The sequence below is a fragment of the Anopheles moucheti genome, chromosome 2, assembly GCF_943734755.1.
Source record: "Anopheles moucheti chromosome 2, idAnoMoucSN_F20_07, whole genome shotgun sequence".
NCBI classification, from domain to species: Eukaryota; Metazoa; Arthropoda; class Insecta; order Diptera; family Culicidae; genus Anopheles; species Anopheles moucheti.
The window spans coordinates 35,618,663-35,643,294 of record NC_069140.1 but is presented as its reverse complement, the minus strand read 5'-3'; the positions used below and the strand labels follow the sequence as shown (position 1 = coordinate 35,643,294).

At 39.4% G+C, this 24,632-nt stretch overlaps 4 protein-coding genes across 10 annotated transcripts; 3 read left to right on the top strand and 1 right to left on the bottom strand.

Annotated features, from left to right (window-relative positions):
* Positions 1-608: 608 nt before the first annotated feature.
* Positions 609-16,426, bottom strand: LOC128298964 (synaptosomal-associated protein 25). 6 transcript variants are annotated; one of them, XR_008287285.1, is made up of 9 exons: positions 16,284-16,426; positions 14,752-14,845; positions 14,565-14,606; positions 11,855-11,903; positions 8,209-8,326; positions 7,993-8,121; positions 7,779-7,923; positions 4,311-4,519; positions 609-3,479 (listed from the first exon to the last, which is right to left on the bottom strand). XR_008287285.1 is itself a non-coding variant. In XM_053034782.1 (8 exons), exons 2-8 carry the CDS (start codon positions 14,842-14,844, stop codon positions 3,417-3,419), a joined length of 639 nt encoding a protein of 212 aa, XP_052890742.1. In that variant the 5' UTR covers position 14,845; positions 16,284-16,426; the 3' UTR covers positions 609-3,416. The 6 variants fall into 6 exon arrangements, 4 of the variants coding, with proteins under 4 accessions (XP_052890742.1, XP_052890744.1, XP_052890741.1 ...); XR_008287284.1 differs by lacking the exon at positions 11,855-11,903 and adding an exon at positions 10,316-10,364; XM_053034782.1 differs by lacking the exon at positions 4,311-4,519.
* A 685-nt stretch (positions 16,427-17,111) lies between these two features.
* LOC128297551 (SAGA-associated factor 11 homolog) lies at positions 17,112-17,904 on the top strand. The gene is made up of 2 exons (XM_053033220.1): positions 17,112-17,540; positions 17,621-17,904. The coding sequence occupies exons 1-2, from the start codon at positions 17,180-17,182 to the stop codon at positions 17,806-17,808; spliced, it is 549 nt and encodes a 182-aa protein (XP_052889180.1). The 5' UTR covers positions 17,112-17,179; the 3' UTR covers positions 17,809-17,904.
* Positions 17,905-18,864: 960 nt separating this feature from the next.
* On the top strand, positions 18,865-20,757 carry LOC128297171 (uncharacterized). Of its 2 annotated transcripts, none has more exons than XM_053032766.1 (6): positions 18,865-19,161; positions 19,348-19,473; positions 19,565-19,744; positions 19,819-19,948; positions 20,043-20,410; positions 20,490-20,757. In XM_053032766.1, the coding sequence occupies exons 2-6, from the start codon at positions 19,404-19,406 to the stop codon at positions 20,543-20,545; spliced, it is 804 nt and encodes a 267-aa protein (XP_052888726.1). In that variant the 5' UTR covers positions 18,865-19,161; positions 19,348-19,403; the 3' UTR covers positions 20,546-20,757. The 2 variants fall into 2 exon arrangements, with proteins under 2 accessions (XP_052888726.1, XP_052888725.1); XM_053032765.1 differs by having other exon boundaries at positions 19,280-19,473.
* A 717-nt stretch (positions 20,758-21,474) lies between these two features.
* LOC128297167 (major facilitator superfamily domain-containing protein 10) lies at positions 21,475-24,560 on the top strand. Its single transcript, XM_053032758.1, has 5 exons — positions 21,475-21,613; positions 22,513-22,968; positions 23,038-23,629; positions 23,711-23,878; positions 23,949-24,560. The coding sequence occupies exons 2-5, from the start codon at positions 22,525-22,527 to the stop codon at positions 24,176-24,178; spliced, it is 1,434 nt and encodes a 477-aa protein (XP_052888718.1). The 5' UTR covers positions 21,475-21,613; positions 22,513-22,524; the 3' UTR covers positions 24,179-24,560.
* Positions 24,561-24,632: the final 72 nt, after the last annotated feature.

Here is a 24,632-nt window from a genome sequence, read left to right as displayed (position 1 = left end):
TGGCAAACCTTTTCATATGGTGCGAAAGTAAAGTAACGCAATTCATTATCCTCACCGTTGTGGGAGGAAAAACAGTTCGGTCGATTGTTTTGCTTTGTGTCTTCGTTCTTGTCCGGTACATTGCGGTGAGACCGAAAATGAGCGTCTTCTCTCATATCTTTCCCTCCACTGCCTAACCTGCCATTGTTTTAACAAGTTTTGTTACCATTTCCTTTACACGTTCAATATACTGTCAAGCGCTTTACATACACAACTGCTGTTTTGTATCTGCCTGCTAAATGCTCATACCATTCGAGATTGCTTCTTAATGCTTGCCCCACTTCCGATCACTGGATCACTGACTTTATATCTTGCCTTGCGTGTGTTTTATGTTTACTTCCCACCTTACCGCCATGTTGTATGTATTGTATTATCACAATTGTTTATTATTGCTGATGAATCTATTCAATCAACGGTCATTTTGTTCAAACATAATAATGAGTGTATATACTTGAGAACGCGTGTGTCCTTTTTTCTTCTTCTTGTGTTCAGTGTGTCCTCGCTGTCTCGCTGTCTGTAAGCCCAGCAGTATTGGTATATGATAAAGTTTCTTGCTTTTTGTTCATTACTGGACTTTGTCTATAATATAGCCTTGGATTAATGCTTGTTTGTTTTTTTTTTGTTTTTTGTTTGCGTTGCTTTCCTGTTGTTTCTCTCTCAATAGCATTTCCGAGCATTTCCGATCGGTACGATACCACAATAATATTGCAATCTTTTATCTTTTTTCTTTATCTATTACACTGTAGCCTCCATTTGTGTGCAAGTTTGCTTTTCTTTTCTTTGCCACAATGTTTGTCACACAAATGGAAAGTGTCGCAACACACGTTAACGCCTGCACCTACTTTGCTTCTTATTAATTAGCTTTGCTTTGCGATACAATTCACTTCGGTGTTTTGTTTTGCTAGTTTAAATTTTCCTTCATTTTTCGTTTGTGTGTTTGTTTGATGCTTGCTTTTTTTGCGCAACCCCCAATTACATGGTTTTGTAGAATTCTTGGTTGTGTGTGTGTTACGTCTGTATTACGTCTGCCTTGCCTTGATATGATATAAACGCGTCCCTTGCACATTTACTCGCTCGTCACTGCTTTTGCTAAGTAAATAATGTATCATTAATAATGTATAAGTTTTGTATATTTATATTTATTATTAAAGTACGCGCCCTTGTCTTTATTTTTTTTTTTGTAGTAATTTTCACTTTTCACTATTCCAACGTTTGGTGGCTATTGGTTGCTGTTTCGTTTTATGCAGTTTTATACTACACTGGGTTTTTTTTGTTTTGTTTGTTTACGTTATAATTTGAGATTGAAGCTATTATCGAGATAAAAAGTTGCTTGCAAAATGAGACCAGCAAGTGCCACCCACAGGACAATCAAACATTCTCGGCGTTTTTCCACGGTTCGATTTGTTGCGTCCTGCCGCTTGAAGGTGGGAGAAGTTGGAAAGCTAATCCAAAACATTAGCAACCCACCATTATCATTCCGTTGGATTGAAAAATGTCTTAGCAATTGGGTTTCATCCAGGCGATGCAGTTGACAGGTTTCTTTACTATATCTGTGGCATCTTGTTAGTGAACTAGCGTACGCCAGGTGCTGGGCTACGGTAACAAGAACTGATCGATGATTGTGGGGATGAGGACCCCATCCTAAATGCACAACGTCTAGAACACGTGAAAGATTCAATTATGCCGATTACCGAACTAATGCTTTACTGCCACTATGTAACGTCGCTAGTTTAGCTAGGCATGTGAAGCATTCTGTTTATCAATTAACAACAACAAAAAAAACGAGATATCTCAACGTTAGCCACTGCTGAGAACTAAAGCTTTAACGACACGGAGTAGTGATTAGCACACAAGAACGGTTCGTGAATTACAAGAAATTTACACGAAAACGATTTGCCTAGCAGAGAGTAACCGCACTTGATACGTCAGAATCTTTCTTTTTTTTTCAGACGAAAAGAGTAATGCACATTTTTCGTTTATTTGTCCGGTAACGTTCATCAAAATGGCATTTGCAACAACGGCCAGCCAGCATATCGCCCAGTGATATGATGCTTACGCTACATCTTGACTGGACTTATTATTCGATCACTCTCGCTTACCGGTCTCGGTGGGAAGTAAAGGGAAACCACTCGAACGTAGTGTTCGCGTTCCGAACATAGCCCAAGCAAAGGAAACGTTAAAGTGTTGTGCACATTGTGTGCTGTAAGCGTCCAACAGCCCTAACCATTCATATGGCATTAGGATGGGAAGATCTACACTATACTGCAACGATTAAAATGCCTTCAACGGCTGACTGATCACTTTCACTTTGAATGATCCACAACGTAACTTTGCCCACTTCGGGATGCACCACACACTGGGGGAAGCAAAACATAAAACAGACAACCGTCCAGACAAACATGGGAGAAGATTGTTATCCTATCCTACTGTGCCTAAAAGCTTTTTTTTTAACGGACAAAACGAACTGTATGTCTAACGCTAGTTACGGGGCGGGTAGTGCCAAACAACAATTGTGTAAGAATAATATCGATCATTACCTTTGCACCGCATCAAACCAAGGACGAGTCAAAAATCGTCCGACATAAATGAAAGCATTTGAACGGAAGGGCAGGATACTTTGGTCCCGGTAGCGTAGAAGTGGAAAGGAATGAAACAAAAACCCAAACATCCCCAAACAGCTCCGTGCTGCAGCACGGCGCGGCTCAACCGTTTGCCTTTTCTTTGCTGATGCAGAGAGTATAAATGGAATCTAAACGCAAAAATGCACAACCTAATGAAACCTAAGAGTATCGTTGTAATATTTTCACCGCCCACCATCATTTATTTGTCGCGCGGCTTTTGTCTGCCGTGTCGACTTGTCTGCAGTTCGCTGTCTCATGTGTACCTACTGCTCAGGGTAATGGGGGGGTAAAATTTATGCGCTCGATCCGTACCATTACGGGCAAATGACCAACGGTTACTCGTTTAAGCCTAGAACGTCCTTACACTAATCAGCAAGCGGTGGCAATGATTGACACACTCCCATTTTTTGATTCCCGTCTCGTCCTTTAGCGCTCATTTAAATGCAAAGCAGTCTAACGTCCGGTTGCAAGTGTGAATTTTGCATCTGTGTATGCCGTTTGGTTTTTTTGTTTCGTTTTGTATTCGTGTGTCCAGTTTTCATGCTTTTGTTGTAAATCGTAGGTGGATCTCGCTCAGCGCATTTGATTCAATATCGCTATCCTCTAAGCCATGCACCCACAGGCAGGGCCACACACATAACTCGAATAGATTACACTGCTCAACCACAAACGCATCTGCTTGTCCTGTTGTCTGTGTGTCGCTTGACGTCCTTCCGTCGCTCAAAAACCAACAGCGATAGTGAGTGCGTAAACAGCTTATTTCAGCAGATCGTGAGCCCGCTCGTTGGCCGCTGCTATCCTGGTGGCGTTGGATTCTCCCTACGGGAAGTCGATAGCATACAAGATAAGATCACTCACGTACACAGGTTTGGTTCGTTTGGCGATGAGTAGCAAATAGTTATTGATCGGTGTGGAAAAGTTGGAATAAAAGGTGAGGTATTCGAAAAATCAATTCGCTTAATTATTCGACTAATTTTTTGGCAGTAGTGTGGAACTACACAGTGAAAGATACAACGGAAGGCATATTTTTGGGGCGGGTGGGGCGATTGTTTGAAAGATAATAAAAAGAGGCATAAAAGGCCGAAAAGTGTACGAAAGTAATACAGTAAAACTAGCAGGCAATTATTTACTTCCAATTAACAACCATCCGCTCAACCGCATTTCGGCCAAATGTTTCTGTTTCATTTACGTCATTCTCAGTGCTTTTGATAACCCTTTTTTTCGATGCCATGCTTTCCGCACCGCATAATTGCCTACATTTTTATTTGGTTTATTAAAATTTCACATACGAACGTAAGTTGAAAATTTTAACGTAGAAGATTTAAAAAAAAAGAATAAGGTAAAGAGGTTTTGTATAACGATAATAGAGTTAAAATAAAAGCAGTGATCAGATTATTTTACTGTTTCATAAACATTGTTTTTTTATTCTTTAATGTCTTTGTGTGAGTCATATTCCTGTCCTGTTTCTATTAATTCTGCAGCATAATATAATAATATCACATCCTACATATATATTTAAAAGAACGAATTGACATAAAGAAACTTATACTTAATAAATATATTCCATTACACGCACAAATAGTAATATTAGAAACTATGAATGAATATACATATATATATGGTAAAGAAGTAAGAAAACTACCAACTTACATTTTTCGTGTTTTGTTCGTTTCGATATCCGAAATTGGAGGAGGTAAAATAATAACGATAACCATACAAGTATATGTATATATATATGTATAGATAGGTGTGTATATTGTATATATGCACTGCTATATATATACTCGGTACCCTTTTTATTTGAGAAGCGAGTGCGCTTTTTCATTGGCCGCCTTTATCCTGTCCTCATTTGATGCGCCCTAGATTGTTGGAAGAGCATTAAAATAACGATCATGTCACATGCATAAACATAAACAATAGGTATTTATATAGTAGAAGTATAGTATAAGGAAAGAGTAAGAGAGAGAGGTAAGAGCAATTGATTCTCAGATCAGATTATTCACTGAAGTTGTACGCGCGGTATTACGGGAATGGTGAAGAGAGGAACAAAACGTTAAAACTAACGCAAGAAACGCTTATCGAGTAAAACAAACGCAACAATGAATATAAAACGATGGTGCGCGCAACGGGTTCCTCTAAAGCAGCGAACGTGAATAGGAGGCACGAGGTAACAGAAAAGAAAAACATAACTTAAAAACAAAACACTACTGGCGGCATTCGTCTCGAGCTTTTTTTTTGATTTTGTTCGACATGATAGTCATGTTGATCGATGCGAACAACGGAAGATCAAACTAGGAATAATTCAAGGTAAACCAAATCACGTGTCCGATAGTCTTCAGCAAGTGATCATCACGCAACGGGGAGATTTGCCACGATAAGATGGAGAAACGGAAAATTTGGTAAACAATATCAATATCTAACATTCCATCGGATGGAGACGAATTCTTATATTGGGGCAGGGTAGTCAAAGCATTGTAAAAGCTTATTAAAAAAACTTTTCCACCGATGCAATGCACTTTTCTCACGCCTTGTAACTCCTTTGTAAAAGAACGGCAGTTAAGTATCCTTTAATAATTGCAAACACATCTAGAAGATTTTCCCCATTCATTAAACAACGCGCAGAAGCAATGAGAGCAATGGAGGTGGTCGCTACCGCCAGCGTCCTTCTTGTTGCGCAGCTATTACCGCGAAAAAACAAGCGGTTGCAAAGCACAAATTAACGACATTTAAACAGTGAAACGAAATGGATATGTTAGAAAAGAATAAAAATAAACTTAAACAAAAAAAACAGATCAATAGACATACTAACGGTTGTGAATTACGAATTATTCTGTATCCACAACGGGTTTCCCTTATTCGGGTTTCCCCCATCCGATGTATCTCACTAGCGGAGCGGTAGAAGAACTTAATTATCAACTTTGGCACATAGAAAACAGTGGGCGCTACCTACCAAACGGATAGTATATATGGGTCACATAACGATACTTACTCCCATCACATTTTTGGTAACGTTTCATAATATGGTTGGTAAAAAAATTCACAATACTCTACCGGTTTGGTTGCGAAGAAAGTTTATCTGCCATGTCATGTAGCGGAAAACTGTCCCTACACCGTAGCTTTTGACGTATCTGTGCTAACAGTGCTAACACCGTTAAAGTGTTTTAAATACATATATAATAACATAATAATGAAATCAAGCATATATCGGCTTATAGCTGCGCTAAACCATATGTGAAATTTTGGGTAACTAACAACACATAAAATATATCAGAAATAAACAATTTAAATCGCCTTTTCGCAAAAAAAGCAAATATACGTCAAACCCTACGGTGTTCTTTTTCCGCCCACACTTACGACTACCGTTGGGAGCGGAAGCAAGATCGCTTCAAGGATTTCATTTGTCTCTCTTTGTTCAGCAAACGATATTTCTAATCATTCCACGACAGTCCGCGTGGGGAATCACGGCCCGAAAATATGAATTGCAAATCGAACATTGATAACATCGGTTTGTCGGTTTTTATATAAGGTTATTAGAAAAGAACAACACAATCAGCTAGCGAACAAGGATAGCAAAAAGGGGGAGAGGCGGTTTAGAGAGAGAGCTTTAGGATTATTATAAATCGGAATATGATACAAAATCATAATGAAGCAATAAACTGAAATGCGAACAAAGTAAATTGGTCCCTTGTTGGAAAACTATCAAAGTTCCACTACGCTTATAGTTGGAAAACTACTCCTATCGAGTAGATCAATAAAGCGATAACTTTTCTGTCATTTGCGCCTCCCGTAGGAGGGTGCAAAAAAAACTAAGCGCATACTAAAAATTACACTTTAAACACAAAAACAATTCTATCTGCAAACGGAAAGGAGGCCCAACCGATTCCTGCGCATCAAGGAAACGAAATATATAAATGAACGACAATTTTGGTTTGGATTTAAAATTTTGTAAAATTAAGGTCCTTGAATGAAGGAACCTTCTTTCTGGTGCCAATAGTTTCAATAGCGAACAAATTTCTCAAAATAGACGCAACTCATTTCCGTTTATGCCTTTTGCAACTCTGGAGCCTTTTTTAAACAGTAAAATGTCGTACACACTGAACTTGAAAGCTACACAAACATGTACTAGACACATCTTGATAGATTCAGGCGCATAGAAAATGTAACATAGGTAGACAGAGAGAGAGAGAGAGAGTTATCACAGAAATGACAAAAAACAGTAGACAAACGAAAGAAAAAGTATTACACAAAAACATGAACAGCGCTCTGAAGGGTTTGTAATGTTTCAGAAGGTGGTTGTTTTGCAGTTTGATCGAAAACTCAGGTTTGTGTTGTGTGTGAACGTGTAACAAACAGCAAACCGGACACAACAGTACACACAAAGAGACCACAACAACGCGTTTCAACGACAGTACATAAATACTCCACCGCTACCTTGATAATAAAGTAATGTAATGAAGGACAAATAAACTAGAACATAGTGGTACGAAACGTTACGTTTAAATACCGAACGGGATCTAATCCAGAGAGAACTAAAACTAAAAACTAACACAGCGAAGAAACATTTTGTTTGCGAATGTTTCTTCAACGTAAATCCAAAAAACTAAATCGAAAAAAACACAAAACTAGATGGCGCAAGCAAAACACCGCTGGTTATAGATTATGTTATGTTCTTATGTTTATGTTTTCTGATTGTTTGGCACATGTGCTGCAGTAGTGGTATTGTTTTGGGGGTTGGATTGAAAACACCAACATAGAAAACTCATACGCACAAATTAACAAAAACGAACCAGTTAAAAATGGTAAAACGAATGCATGTTTAACGATGTAATAATCTGATCAAAAAACTAAGAAAGATCATTCGGCTAAATGGTATGAAAGTAGAAAGTAGAAGGGTCTGTAACAAGATGCTTCGCCGTTTCTTTCTCGTTTCGTTTTCACTTTCTCTCACACTCTCTCACTCTCCGCACTGCTCAACCACCCCGCCGCGCTTCGGCGGGTGCGCAGATCGGAGCAGAAACGCAGCGAAATACGGATCGAAAGTAACCGTCCGTGGCCACTGCCGGCATATAGGTGTGCGGCGAGAGAAAGCCAACGAGCGGAGTGAAACCGAACACTTACCTTGCGATTGATTCTGTCGATCTGTCGGTTCTGATTCTCCAGCTCGGAGCCCATATCGAGCGCCATGTTTCGCAGATTACCGATCATCGTATTCACCTGACCCATGTTCTCCTCCATTTCATCTTCCCGGGCATCGTTCGTGATCCTGCGGGGAAAAGCGGAACAGTTAATAAAAAGGCACCACTTTGACACTTTGACAGCAAGTTTCTATTACCTGCCGATGTAACCAGCCTGCGGGCCCAATCCATTGCGATCGTCCATTACTCGCTGGGGCTGATTGTTCACCACCTTACCGTCATCATTACCCTTCCAGGTACCATCGTCCTCTTTAAAGGATGCGCTTCTGCAAATTGGGTAAAAAGGCAAATGTTTATAGTACAAACGATTACTTTTGAGCGGTAATCGTTGCTTAGCGGTGCATTATGCTTACTTGTTGCACGGTAAGACACAGATACCACAGCATTTTTCCATGCCACTCAGATTTTTCTCAGCTTCACGCATGTCGGCATTGATCTGGTCCATGCCCTCCTCGATTCGGTCCAATTGTTCTATGGTATTTTAGATAGGATTTTTGTTTTGCATTCGTTTAGATGGGTTTAGATCGGTACGCAACGCATGAATCGTTCAATTGCGTACAAAATTCACACCGATCACGATGATTTAAAAAAGGTGAAGACAGAAACAGAGAGAGAGAGAAAGAGGGAAAAAGAACAAGCCAATTACATTTTGTAAATAACACAGACCATATGTGACCATGATCGTTTTGTAACAATGAATTAGTAAGTGATAAAGTGAGCTGCTTACTGTGGCGGGGAGTTATGAAATGCATTAGTGTATGATTGTAGATTTAGAGGATAATTGGATCGAAATCGCGGACGGGGGTGGAGGGGGTGATTTAGATATTTTTGGATATATTTTATGTGGATCGTACTGTGAAAATTGTGCATTCCATACAAGGGTAACGGCATACATAATTGGTCGGAAAATGTGACACTTCATTTTCTGGCTATGAAATGAATTGAATTGTATGAAATGATCGAACAAAACTTTAAACAGAGTTAGGAAGTGATAGCATAGATAGTTGACGTGTTATTAGTAGTTATAGTGATGATAGTAATAGTATTAGTAGTAGGTAGAATATTAAACAGTACTATGTAGCGATAATATTTATTAAGTATATTGAAAGATAAGTTTAGTAACATTACTCGAATGTCATGCAACGTTCTACACGCTCGGTAAAGAAAACAAACGGAAAAGTATAACAAACAGTTGAACAAAAAACGGAACAAAAACAAACAAATGTAACTAACAGATGTAATATGCTTTACCGGGTTTAAGAAGATTAACCGGGGTATAGGAAAGTTACGGGGCTTAAATGGTTGGCAGGGTAATATCTCAAAAGGCAGTCCGAGCAAATAGAGATCATTCAAAATCAAAATCTTATTCATAAGGATTGTGAATGTTCAACCAAAATGAGTTAAATCTACAGGAATTAAGAATTTAAACAAAACTTCAACCACCACTAACGCCTTTCATAAAGACATTATCGAAAACTATCAACAAACAAACGAAAACTTTGCGCGAAGGAAACTTCCTGAGGTGTTTTAAAAATTAAATTCAAAACAATAAGGTGATGAAACGGGCATCTTTTATGGCGCAAATCTTGACAAACTAATGTTTATGTAACATTCTATTTCTTAATGCTATATTGTAGCAATATATCTCTTTGAGCTGGAGAATAAAACATATAAATAAAGACGAGCAAACAAACGTAAGAAAAATCTAACGTAAATTCAGACTTCCGAGCTCATGTTTTAGCACCCTGGAGTGTTATACAACAGAAAACAATGTATTTTAAAACAAGAAAAGTTTATAAACATATGTACGATTGTCGCTTTCGGGTTAATGTTTTTGCTTTATAATATACCTGTTTGTTGTGTTGTTTTATTGATGCAGATGCAGAGTTTAGAGTGAAAAGTGCTGTGCTCATTGGTACGTTTGTTTGTTTCCGATTGGTAAGTACTTGTAAGTATGTTTTTAGTGGGTGAATCATCGTTAGTTTTGCTTGGGGTAAGTTAGTTCGTAGTTTGGTTTTTCTTTGGGGTGATTTGTGATATTTTCTTGACTGCCTTCATTTGTTGTTTTGTTTCGTTTTGTTATACAACATCTTATGACTTTCTACATTAGTTATGAGTTCTGTGATTTTAATTCCGTTTCGCCACACAAAACCGTTGCACAATGGAATTGTTATTGTTCTCGTTCGAAGCGTAAGAAATATAGAGCTATATGTTAAATTCACTTAAACTGTTGTACAATTCGTGATTGGTGGAGTTACAAGTCCAGATACTTTTGAAAAATAAAAAACAAAGATTTGCAAGCAGAGGTTAGTTTAGATTTTCTACTAACGAAAATATGATATCTCTGTTATTGTAGCTAGCTGTTAGATTGTTTTCAGTAGTGTGTAGAAGTTATTTCTTTTTTTTTGTGGGTTATTGTTATTGGTTTGGTCTTGCTAACTCAACAGTGGATAAGCTTACCTCCTTGTTCATCCAGCATTACGATGGTTCGCATTCCCACCTCAGTGCTCTAGATCAGAAAATATCACAAATATCATCTTAGCATCGTCTCACGTTCTAAACTGTGCGACAATCCGTCGCTAGTACAATTCTTACGTGTACAATATCATATGTATCTCTTAATCTTATGGCTTATTTAGTACGGTTTATCTTCTGTTTTACCACGATCCTTCAGCAGACACAAGCACAAGTGCCTTCATGTTCGCGTATCAAATCGATCATTAACTAATGGAACCCAGTCATGTCAATCAGAGTGCCTTTGTTAATAATTGTGTAACAAAGTACATTGCAAATATTGCTTCCTTGGTTTACCCAATTTGTTCGAACTTTCAGTTATATTAATACTCTATCAAACGTATATAGAACGGCAATCTTCCAGTTCCCATTTTTTTGAGCAGTGAGCACGACACCACAAATTTACGCTTTTTCTACACCATCTATAATGAGCGAATTTTATTTTATGTTTTTTTTTTGTCACAACACAGCACGGAAACAGTCACAATGTTAAAAAAACAAATCATAATCAATTGAAGGCTTTAATCAATTCATCATGGAAGGGCAGATGAAACAGAATTAAAGATAGAAGTAAAATCACGTTACACATAATACGAAGCAAACCTACGCACGGAAGTGAAGCGACAAACGAACTGAAAGATAAACGTTAACTAGTTAACGAACCAAAAGAAGCTTACACTAAATGGAAAGCAGTTTTGATTTAACATAACTAACTAAAGCAGAGGATGGAAGAATTAAACGGGTTCTAGTTATTGAGTAGAAAGATCATGAAAGAACAAGAAATAAAAATCTGAGAATTAGATAAATCAACCATGAAATGATTGTTAGCGCGATGCCGACTAGTGCAGAGTAAAGTAATAAAGATGAATGTACATAGTATATGCTCAAGATACAAGATACGTAAAGCAACTATATAAGCAGCAATTAGTGCGTCTGCATCTGTGTTGTGTAAAGGAGCGCAAGTGCGAGCAGTAGTGGAGAAAAAGGATTAAAAGGATAAATCGTATAAACGTAACGACATAAAACAAATATAAGAAGCGATACTGAAATGAGCTAAAGTGTAACATCTTAATGTAAACCAAGTTTTGGTGCTTCAATAAAGGGAAAGTGTGACGGGGGGTTGAGTTAGCAGTATCTTCTTCTTCTTCTTCTTCTCCACAAACATAAGGAGCGGACGGAAGTCGAAATAAATTGAACCATCATGACAGTACATTGCGAGAGAAACATTACTGTAACATTAAAGCTGATGATATAAATTGGAGAGAATGTAAAATGTTCAAGACTTTCCGGAGTCTTTTAAATGATGAATAAACCAAAAAAAAATATGAGTTTAGATGTGGTGTTGCGGTTTGAAATGAACAGTGTAGTCAATACATTCAACATTTGTCGTTATGTAGAATTAATTATGATTGTTTGTTTGCATTCCAAAGGTATTACAATATAATAGAATATGTATAGAATGTGTCCAATGATATGATGACTCACCTCCCTGATCGTCAAGGGCCACCAGGGTTCGAATCCCGGCTTCCTTGCTCTATTTTTGTATGGCGGCATTTGGAATAATCAGTAATAAGTGTCATTTGTTAATTGTTCTGCGTATACTGTAGTGATGGGCGTAACGTTTAGTTTGGAATAGATGGGTTTCTTCTGGGCTGCTGGTTTGGTTTGCCAAAACGTAAAACAGACCTTTGCTCGGCAGAGGATAATTGGTAGAGGTGATTTTTTTTGCATTTTCTTGCATAGACCAAATATTGTTATCCTGTATCGATTGATCTGCTACGTATATGTTTGGTATATACTTTTGTTTGAACCAAAATGTTAATGCTAATGGTGGTTTTCCTAATTGATGTGGCGGTTTGTTGTTAGTATAATCTAGCGCATATTTCGTTTGGAATTTTTAACCTAAAGCTGGATAAGGCTATTACGAGGATAATCTTAAATCGATATAATACACCATTGCGTGTCCCACGTTTTATGTATGCGTTTTACTTGCAAAAGGCACTATACCACTGTTTAGGTATATAGCCAAGTTGTATAAATTAAAAATAAATCACGAAAACACTGAACATAAATTCAACTTATACGATGGTCAATTTATGTTGTGCTTTTGCATGTACACAAACCAACAAAAATAAATTAAAATCAAATTTGTTTCATATATATAAAACAACATTTTATCTCGTACTCGCGGCAATTATGAACAAAGGAAAAATGAAGAATTTCTTACTAAGGTATAAATAGAAATATATCATTATTGAACCTTTCTTTATGAGAAGTAACATGTCAGAATGTTTAAAAATCTAAACACAGCTTAACCACTTTACAAGATTGCTCCATTTGAGTGCTTGTTATAGTGTTAATGATTTAAATAGATCATATATATATATATATTTTATACTATTAGCACATTGCGTACAATTTTCAACAAAACCAAAACACAACACATACATTTACATTCATTTCAAAAATAAAAATCGTAAATGCTAAGGGAAAATTGTTTAGTAACCGATACATTATGGTAAGCTTTGTTTAAGTTATTGAAAACGTAATTACTACGGACGGGCAAATAGGTAAATTTGTGCACGTCATACACAGAAAACAACAAATTGTAGAAAAGATACTGTTTCAGTTTGAGTTAAATGCTTGGTGACTATGTATAAATTAATTGCCACACCTTTTATGTCCTCATAATTTTACATCTATTCACAGATTAATTGCAGGAATATCGTTTTTCAGCAATTGCATTATTGAATTTATGTTTGAAGTGTTGTGAAACGTTTTTGCTGCTCTAAGTTTCGTGGGTTAGATTAAAACAGAGATTTGTAAAGCTATGTATACAACATATCAAGACATTTCCACCAGGTTATTGCTTAAGGAATTTTTTCTCCAAGCACAGTGGAAATTATAACCAGTAGATACTCATGCATCTGTTTTCATTAAGGTAGGATAGTTATGTAAAAAGGTAGCATAATAGTAGTGATAGTTTTTGAAAACAGCTCTATTACAAGTGATCAAGGTTACAGAGACGTTCCAATAACAGAAAAAAGACAGTAAAAAATTAATAGAAAATCATTGTTCTCTGTTTGCAAACTTCATCCAACCTCAGTTTCATTCTGGAGGAGAAGAAATTTTAGAATATGTGATGTGACATAAGTAAGTAGTACGATCGAATGTTTGACGTAAGTATAAGTCATAGGCATGCAACATAGATCGGGACATACAAACACACGCAGCCTCAACAAAAGTATTAAGAAAAAAACCAAAGGAAGTAAAGTACCAGACAAAAACAAACGAGGAATAAAATAGATTAAAACTCCGGTTCAATTTGTTATTTGTTACGGCAACCGAAAAAGGAAACTGGAGGAACAGAGCATTGCTGTTTTTTTTTTGTTAAAAGTATTGCAAATAGGTTGCAGTTTTACAATATCTATAGGAGAGCAAATAATTGACCGCAATCGACCTATATTAAGGTTAAGAAAGATTAGTTAATAGATCGTATAATTAAAACATCGAATTTCCGTTTGAATTCATTTAGGACTATATTAAAACGCGACGCAAAACAAACATTCATGAGAAATTGGAACATCGATAAAGTATTAAACGGAAACACAACATTTATTATTACAGGGAATGAAGAAAAACAACGTAAACTTTCTATTTTTGCGCCACGTAGTTCAAATTAAGAAAACCAAAAAGCACATTGGTAAAGAAAATTAAAAAACAGCTATTGGACAATATGGCAGGCTATTGAGTACAGGACGATTTAAATTGACATGACTTCGTTGGGATTGTAAATCGATGACAGTATCGACATTTTGTTTTCGATCGATCGAATAACCATGAGCAAAACATAGCATAATAACGAACTAAGAGTTACTATTTTACTTGTTTGGATGTAGTAAAACAAAACGGTTTTAATGACACAACTTTACCGGACCATTTTAGGAGGCGTTTCGAGCATTTTTAACGGAACGTTTCGCTATGGAAGATAATATTTTTAATTGCTGGCGCCCGGCTAAGGTAATCAGTACTAATTTACGTAGCGAAGGCACCTTCTCCAATTGTATGGAGTAGAAATGCAGTTCCTCTACCAAAAATTATTTATCGCATCCATCGCCAACGGTTCTAAGGGAGCTGCCAGTATTCGCAGGACAAGCGCATACATGGTAATGCATACAAAATGGATTGTTCTTACCTCCTCACATAGTGCCAGCATACGGCGGGTACTGTCCAAGGACTAACGATGACAGCGGCCATGCGAAATCATGAAAGTGTACAGAAAGCACAGTAGAAATGGTTTGAATACAAAAGTACGTGTTGCTGTCTGCATTTCTGGGCGGAATCGAAGCCTTTAGATGATGTATGCAGAGCATGTTCCATACCTCATCGACCACCTGCTGCTGTTTAATTTGGAGCTCCTGCAGCTCGGTTTTTGGTACGCCCGCACCATTTTCCGGGGGTGCTGCTGCCGGCATTCTGTAAATTAAACAGTTTATAAATATCATGTTTGCAACATCGGTACACAACTAAAAATGAGTTTTTGCAACTAATGCTTCCACGGTGGTAATGTTTCGGGATAGGAAAGTATTAATTCGTCAGCAAGAAAAATAAAATCAATCATCATAATGCGTCAAACTACGCTTTTAATTACTAATTCATCCACTAGATGTGCGCGCCGTGGAATCGTCCATCTGAATATGCATAATGCGTATTAAATGTTTAAACATTAGCATTTCACACAGATTGAATTAGATCAGCTAAAACACTGTTGTGCTTCAAAATGCTAAAACCATACCAAGCACGACGTGCAAACAAAGACTTTCTTCGCATCTTCGCTTGATCAAACGATATTCACGCATCATACAGACGAAAGACATTGACCGAGATGATTTTTTCCTTCGGTACATACTACCTTCAGTACTTAAAGGGACCTTAGGCAACCTCAACGTGAAAGGGCAAACAAACAAAACCGAATCGACGGGGAAACTCCCGCTGCTTTAGAGCTAAAGTGACAAAAATCGAGCATCATCAGCACATCTTCGGAACCTCCAGGGGGTGTCTTTCTAGGTGCGTACTCCCCAAAAAATCAATATCATAAGGTTGATACGGTAAAAAACAACAACCGGGAAGGGCCGATTTGAGTATGCGCCAAGCATCAGCTTTATCTGTGGTGTGGCGTTGCATTGGTCCCGCTCTTACGCCCGCACAATAAACGGTGTGTCTCATCCTTTAAACGCAATGACTGCGGTCTTCTCGTCCTGTCTCGAGGATGTGATGGAGCACGGCATGAAAAAAGGACATAAATTAGTGCTGGGAATTGTCTCGAAGGGCAGCCCAACACCACCGCTGCCCGCCGTTTGTCTGTATCCTTTTTTGTAACAAAATGACCAACTGACAATTTACTAGGATTGACCGTTCCAGATTGGTACGGCCTGAACCTCGCGCTTTCGCCTTTTTGCTTGACCCTGAAATAATGTCGCTGCATATGTGTGTATGCGTAGCGCGCGGCCACCCGCATAAGGACATGTGTGTGCCAAAACAGTGCCAATTCTAGCACAGTGCTGCGCTACATGCGTGCGCCAAGAAAGGGCGTAGCACAACATCATACACCGAGGGGGTACTCTTCTTGCAGCGGGCACACCTTCACAAAAACCGAGGGAATTCCGTACAGCTTCAGCACCTGATGACTTCATCCCGAACGGTTCAATTAACCCGCAACGTTTTCTTATTTCTGAGTCACGGTTGAGCCTCACAGATCACCGCTCAAATCATCACATGCCACCATCGGTTTACTCAGGGGCAGACGACACAGCACCCACCAACGGCACCAAATATTCCCTGCATCGATTTTTCAGCGAATGCCTTCCCGAATTAAAGAAAAATGCACTAATTTAAACAACGTTTCACCATTTACCTGGTTTAGTTTGGGGTGGTTTCGAGGAGAGTTAAAGTGTTGAAGAGATAACGAACAGCTTCGGAAAGCGATCGACAGAGGTTTTTGGAAAAGCTTGACGCAGACACACAATTTTCACTCTTCGATTCCGAGCACCAATTCGGTTCTAACATTAGTTTCGTTCAAAATAGCGAAGGCTTTGACGTTTCGTTAAGAAATAGCGATGGGTTTGACGTTTTCGTCCAGGGAAATCAACGAACCACTGGTAATTCAACGAAACTATGTCGCTTTGCGGGCTTTTTTTGAATAATTGTACATACGAGAGAAAATCGAAATAAAATGCTAGTATTTTACAACTATTGAAAATATCCATTCTTTCACATTAAAAGCAGAAATATATTTTTTTTATTCTCATTCCTGCTTTTACATAGACAGTATGTGACAAAAAACTGCCATAGAAAGAAGCCGGTCAAATGGTATGATAATGAGATAAACAACGCTCCCAAGTTGTTTTAAAATCTGGACTACATTGGACTGGCAAAATACATATTTTCTTTGCTCTTGCACTAGATTTGAAGCATTAGTTACCAATATTTTTGCTCGTTCGTTCAGATTGCTATCGTTTTGCGATCTAGTGTAGAAACGATGGACGAATCGCGTACAACACAGATAATTAATTTCGCTGGAGTTTTTTTAAGCAACCGTTCATCTTCAAAATAAATCGAATTTTGCTAGTAATTTTCAAAAATTTCCTATTTATCCAACAACGAAACAAATTTTCCTGATTTATTTATTGTCAGAAACGATGACCGTGAACCATTCGCATTTGCTTCGCCGACAGCTGCCCGTGAATGTTTTGTTGTGTATTTTTTAGTTGATTACTATCGGCATTTTCTGCAAAAATTGGCACGGACAAAATGAGTGAAACCGACGGGATCCACATAGAATACGCCAATGAGCAAGAATTGATTCGAGAGTTTCGACGGTTTATGAGTGATCCTGAAACCAGAGAAAAGGCTGCCAATTATCTTTACGAATCACTGGTGGACGAAACCATCCTTGGGATCGCGTACGAGGTGCACCATGCCTTCAAGACCGGCTCCGGTGCGGCAGTGGAAGGTGAACCCGAGGACAGTAAACCGTACACAATCGTCGATCAACCCGACATGGACGTGTTCGGGTCTTCCAACACTAAAAAAGCTATAGACTGCCACTGTCCGAACTGCAATCGTATCGTAGCCGCGTCCAGATTTGCACCCCATCTGGAAAAGTGCATGGGTAAGCCCACCTACATGCCGCTGCTGCTTCTGCATGAATTGATGAATGTTGTATCTAAAATGCACTGTGTAATATTACAGGTATGGGCAGAAATTCATCACGCATTGCCAGTAGACGTATCGCGAATACGCGTGACGTAGGAACCGGAAATTATTTCGGCGGTGATGAGGATGACGAAGACGACGCGGACTGGTCCGGTGAGAAGAGGAAAAAGAAGATCTCACAAGTGCGTACTAATGGGAGCAAGAAAAATGGCAAAACCTCATGAAAGTAGGTGCGCGTATGGGGTTGATAAATGGTAGTGCTTCTGAGCAATCTGCTGCGTGTAACCACATACATGCGCGATGCTGGTGGACGGAATGGACGGCAACAGGGCAACCCCTTACGAATGAGAGCAAATGTGGGAAACATTCAAAGTTTGACGATTTGAACACAACCAACGGAACTAAAAACGCTCGTTTTGTTTTAACTAAATCGTTCGGTTGAATCTCACCATAACGTTGTACCATGCACATTGCCAAGGTAGCAATTATTGCCAAATCAATTTCACATTACACTAGACACGAGTGTTGCAAAGCATATATGCAAATATCGTAAATTGTTATGTGGAAAAAACCGTATATCCTATAAACGGCAGGGGCAAACGAATTGAACATAGCTTCCAATTATCTGTATATCTTTATTACACAACATTAGGCTAGGCAAAATAAATAAACAATGTGAAATATATCCTCCTACTCGCACTAGATTGTGTATGTCTGTCGAACGAAGGAAGAGGTTTCCCGTATGTTTGATCTTCGCTTACTAACTGCAAGCGTTGATTTATGTAAATAAAGGAAGATTTTCACAACGATAGGATCGTCATAAGTATAGCGTGTCGAGTCTTCAAATAATATGATCAACTGAACTGCGTTCGATCCACTTTATCCACTAGGACGCAACAACGAATTCTCTCTAAATCGTAAATAGATCTAGTGCAGTTCATGTATGGATGTGTGTCGCCACCGCCACCGCCGTAAATTATACTCCAGAATTGATGTGTGTTTATTTTTAAGATCTGTCTACCAGATGGACCGACCCAGCCTCCCAACAAACCGCCGAGTATACATGTTGTTTACTTTTTGTTTTTGCCGTATTTTCTCTCATTCGTCCGGCGTACATTAAAACCGCGCGGTTCGTGATCGCACAAACAATTCGATACCGCGCAACGGCCACTCTCTCGCGGTTTTGTATTGCGGTCTCTCTCGTTCATACCCGCCCCCAACATGGGGGTTGTTTCGCGCGTTGTTCATTGCGCTAGTATTTCAAAGTTGGTGTCAGCTGAGTGTAGTTTAATCTCGGCGCACACGGGTCCGTTGGTTCGTTGCTATGGCTTCCGTATCCGGCTCACTGCGCTCAAGTGATAGTATAGTTTTAAAAAAAGCACAATAGAACAGACTGTTTTTGAGATATGTGGCTTCTTCGACTAGTGGGACATCAGAACCAGTTTAGTTTTTGTCTCATCCACGATCGCTTACCTTCCATATCCGTGTATGTTTCCAACATGATTCATTCGAACGTGCCTGTACGATGCTGTGTTTTGATGAGATCATAACTTACTCGCCGAAGCATACGCAATGAGGTAATGCGTTATTTCTAAGTCACACAGGAATGCATAGCTTCGCTCCATACGACCATCAAGGACGGGCCAGTTTTAATTTATTCATGGTGTGCAGCTGTGTTTATTGTTGATTTAGCAGGCTGGGCCGAATAATACAAAAACAGGAACAAATCAAAGCATTCGCTTGTGTTCGTTTTTTGGTTCAAGCACATCAATTCAAGCGCTTGATAGAGTGAAACCCCGTACAGCTCACGGACCGGACCATGACCGTGCTGTGCTCCCATCATCGGATAGTTGAAAGGGAACCGTCCAAAGTTAATCCCTGCTGGAAATGTAAGTAAACTAATGCGTGCTAGTAATTAATTTATTTTTGGCACAAATTATTGTATCATTCGTTATATTTCTTTTCGTTCCATCCTTCCAGCATGCACTGTTTTCTCCTTGCTGCTGATAGTTTCCTCGTGTTTAGTGGTTAGTTTCAGCCTGCATGGATTAATTGTAGACTACAAAAATCATTGTTTGCTCAAAGCAAACTTACATTTCATCGAGATACCAGCCGATAATGGAACCATTCCCAACGGAACAAACCAAACGGATGTTCAGTGTAATGTTTTAAAGTGCACAATTTAAAAGCACAAACATTGTTATCATTGTTTATCTTGCTTTGCAAACCTACAGACGGAATTGACGAATATTGGAGCAACTGGAACAGCGATACCTATTGTGACACACTGAAGAATATGCCACTCTTTCAGGGAATTTGTTGTACTATATGGCTAGCGATTTTCCTCATTCACGGTCCAGGAGGGTGAGTAGAAAGACAGTCAAAGAATCCTAACTAGTGCACTTCCAGTTCTGTACCATGGATATATTTATATAATCCAAAATGTTTTGCCTTTCAGAATTCTACCACAGCCCTGGCGTATAGTGTTTCCATCGTTAATATTTTTCCTGGGCTGTGTAATAGTGTCCCTTCTCACGGCAACGTTCATCACACAAGGGCTCACGCATCTGTGTGCCGAATTTCAAAAGGTGAACTCAGTGCATGGTCTTAGCTGCGCCCGGTTGATTGTTTACTTTTCATTAGTGCACGAAAACACAACTCTGGTACAAGTAGATAAGAACTTTTTCCTAACGCTTGTCTTTGCCTGGGTATGGTTCGGTGCTACCGTTTTTGGTTTCTTCATAATACTGCTTCGAATCCTGCTTATGCCCGACTTTGAACTGTGCCGCGTGGTAATTTCGATGCACGGGGGACATCGAAGGAAAGGTTTGTAGCCCGACGGATGGTGTCATGAATGGGTTATTTCTGGTTCAATTTTATTCATTTTCCTTTTCTATTTGTATAGACCTGTCCATGCTGCCGGTAAAAGAACATGCTAGTTGTGATAGTTCGGAACTATGATGATTGGTTTTGGTGAATAAATTTGTTCAAGTGAAACCGTGTATCAAGGGAATATTATAGTGATACTAAAACACAATCCGGCACACCTTTGCAATTTGCATTAATTTTTCTCTTCTGTTGGTTGGTGCAAATGGGTCAGGTTTTACTGATCTGGTTTTAAAAGTGTTTGGTAATCTTTTAAAAAATAACATTAAATAAACTTTCAGTTATCGCTAAAAGCATCGATGCTTCGTTTGTTTCGAATTCAATGTAGTGTGTAAAAAATATATAACAAAAACTGATAACGAATAAAAGTGAAAAAGGAATAGACATCTAAGGTAATGAAAACTATCAATAACATTGCTGTTGATAATATTACTTCGAGGTTGCTTGTCGTCTGCCGATTCATTATCCTGCCCTTATACCCTCGCTTCATCTCAATTTGGGTCTATGACGCCTCTTTGGTCCTTGGTTTAGACGACCTAGAGGGACTTTATAGGTTGGTGTCATTTTTATGACATGATGGAGCCAGACGAGTATAATATGCGACTCCTCTATTGTCCTTCCACACATGCGAGACCAAAAATCCACAAACGCGGTTATTTTCACATCGATGTAGTTATCGGACTGGCCAAGTTAAACATTTCATCATTTGTAATTTTTATTCGTTCATAATCGAACACAGCCATGAGAGCAACAGCTATGGAAGCCTAGAAAACATTTGAACACAGGACGGCCTTGCCTTGTGTGTTGCTGAACGCTTCAAGAATCCCGCCAAAGGATTTAACAACGTTTAAAACCCGGTATCGGTTTAAGGCTAAACTTAAAATGGATGCATCGTTTTTAAATTCCTTTTTTAAATATTGACACGATTGATCAGCTAAAAGCTTTCCTTTCGAAATATGTAAATTTCAAAAAAATACATTTTACAAACTGTCAACCTGCGGTGCCGGTCATCACTGTGCGCTCCCTGTGATGCCGGTGGTTGCTGTCAAGGTTTGTTGTGGCTGCGAAACAATCCGCAACAACAACGTTTCCAGCTGTGCTGGTGCATTAATCATCTACACACACAAGCAATGAATCCAGCAGGTAAATCATTTCAAGTAATATTTGTGAGTATTAGGGCACAATATATGTGTCGCGGAAAAGACAATGAAGGGCTATTGCTATCGACAGCATAAGCACACTCAACATGCGGCACGTAGAAGTGATTATTTGTTTATCATCAACGAGTTGATTAGTGCCACGAATGGATAGCCACATCCGTTGATAATGCCCCCATACAGCCCATTGGTACGCGAACAAACATTGCCAGTGTAAGTTTTCTTTTACCACCCACTGGTAGATTTGAAATGCGTTGCATTGTATTAAATCGATGCATTGAATCTTACCTCGAGAAAACAGCATCACCTCAGCTGAAATCATCACCACTACAAACCCACTTATGTTACGCTGCCACCGGTGGAAGATCGTTGCGGATAGTTGAGCGGCCCGCGAAGGTTCCGGTGGCTTTCTTTGGGATAGAGCAGCGGTAGATGGCAAAACACGCCGTCAAACTCGACAGGGTGGTAAAAGTGAAAGTACAATCCACATAGCCGTTGCGATCCGGTTGTACGTTTTATGTGTTGGTCTAGACATCTCACGCAGCTGTTTTAATACCATCTTGTGATCGTGCCTGTCGAGACAGTGCTGAGACGGACACGCGTTCAGCCCTTATTGGTTTGCAAGAAATATAGCGAAACATACAACGTAACAGCAGTGCCTTATAACTGTTCATATAATTTGGTGTGCGCATTGTATGGTTAAAGTGTTAGGGGAACTTGATCGTTCGTTACGATCGAGCAAATCGGTTGGCATTAGTGAACAGAATTGTGAAAAAAGGTGATCATTTTTGCGCGATTTATGTTTACTTCAAACGATAAGCGCCATTGCAGCCTCCACTGAGCATCAGCTAATTGATAATTTTGTTATATGCTCTCTCACTTCAGCCCTCCATCAACATGACGTACAACATGGATGAATTGAAAAAGCGTTCCGCCGTAGCGAGTACTTCACACAACATAATCAACAAACAGCAACCCGCGCCCAAACATGAAAAGGTGCCAGAATCATCGAAAACGATCACGGACATCACCCGTACCCATCGAACAGCGTACGTCATCTTCTTTTCGCTACTGTTGGATCTCCTTGCGTTCACGATGATACTGCCGTTGCTTCCGTCCCTGCTCGAATATTACCGGAAGAATGACAACCAGCTGTACGGATATCTGGCAAACAGTATTAAACAATTCCAGGTGTGGATCGGTGCCCCGGAACGATTTACCAGTGTCCTATTCGGTGGTGCGCTCGGTTCCATGTTTAGCTTCCTGCAGTTCCTGAGCAGTCCGATCGTCGGAGCACTGTCCGATTATTACGGTCGTAAACCGCTCATGCTACTGTGCGCGGTAGGTGAAAGGTGAAAGTGGTCGAACGCACCGAATCGTTTAACGTTTCCTGCTTTTTCTCACTTTTAGACCGGCATTGCTGCTTCGTACGGAATTTGGGCGTACTCGGAATCGTTCCTGCTGTTTGTGATCGCTCGTTTTGTCGGTGGCATTAGCAAGGGCAATGTTTCGCTCTGTATGGCCGTGATCACGGATGTTTCAAACCAGCAGAACCGTGGCAAAGCGATGGCCCTTGTAGGGATTGCATTTTCGCTCGGTTTCATCGCGGGTCCAATGATCGGTGCAATGTTTTCGCGGTTTTCGGATAAGACAGGTACGCTGTGGTTTTTCGCACCGGCTATGTTTGCGATGCTGCTAGCCGTGGCAGACATTCTTTTTCTGACGATGTGTCTGAAGGAAACGCTACCAAAGGAGAAACGATCGAACCGTATCATCAACTCGTTGTCGCATGCTATCGACCATATCAGTATTAGAGCGTTGTTTCGCTTTTCCGCGGTGGAAAATCTGTCCCAGAAGGATGTACGCTCTCTGCGCAGCTTGGGCGTAACCTACTTTTTGTACCTTTTTCTATACTCCGGACTAGAGTTTACGGTGACATTTTTAATGTACCACAAGTTCGGCTACACGTCAATTGATCAAGCGAAAGTGTTCCTCACTACAGGTGCGTACATGTACATGCAGCTTCTTAATAATAATATTTAAAAACTACATTTGATTCGAAAACTGATCAATATCTCTACAGGTGTACTGATGGCGCTGCTGCAGGGTTCGGTTGTGCGTCGGCTTCCTGATCGATTGGTAAAAGCTTCGGCAGTATTTGGACTGTATCTAATCATTCCTGCCTTCATCATCGTCGGTTTGGCCGAGTCTTCCCCTATGCTTTATCTGGGCATGATTTTATTTGCCATCTGTAAGAATTCTATCTTCTCTTCTGTGGTGTATAATACCACATTTCATGTTTTTTCCTCAACTTTTTCTAGCCACCGCCTTCGTGGTAACGTGCATGACTACAATCACATCGAAGTACGGCGACTTCCACCAGAAAGGTACCGTGCTGGGAGTGTTTCGCTCCCTGGGAGCGCTTGCACGAGCGGTCGGACCGATCGTTGCGTCCGTAGCATTCTGGGGTGTCGGTGCTCGGTTAACTTACATCGCCGGTGGTTTGCTGCTACTGTGGCCCGCCCTTATGCTGCAGTACTTAAAGCTGTGAATTGTGTATCCCACCGTAACATACGTTGTTTTTTCCGTCTTTTGTATTGTTATATTATGCATATATTTATAAAACTACAAGATCCGTATTGATATTCTTACAGTATTCTGTAAAATTTCCTTACCAACAGACTTTATAAAAACAATGGTCTTGTTGGGGTTTCGAGTCTCTGATGTAGTTGAGTAGTACTTTTTTCTGAAACGATTATAAAAATCTCCATCGTGAGAAAGTAATGTAGAAAAATCAAAAGTTAGGGAACATAAAAAGGAATAAAGCAGTATTCAATCGAATAGTTAAAGTAAAAGTTGAAGAGCAATATTGTGAAATAGATAAGCAAAGTACATTTACTAATCATCACCGTCACCATCATGCAACATTGATAAAGTAACACTAAAAAGATACATTTGAACATCACTTATAACAATGTGTTTATTTCCTACTAAGTATAATACGA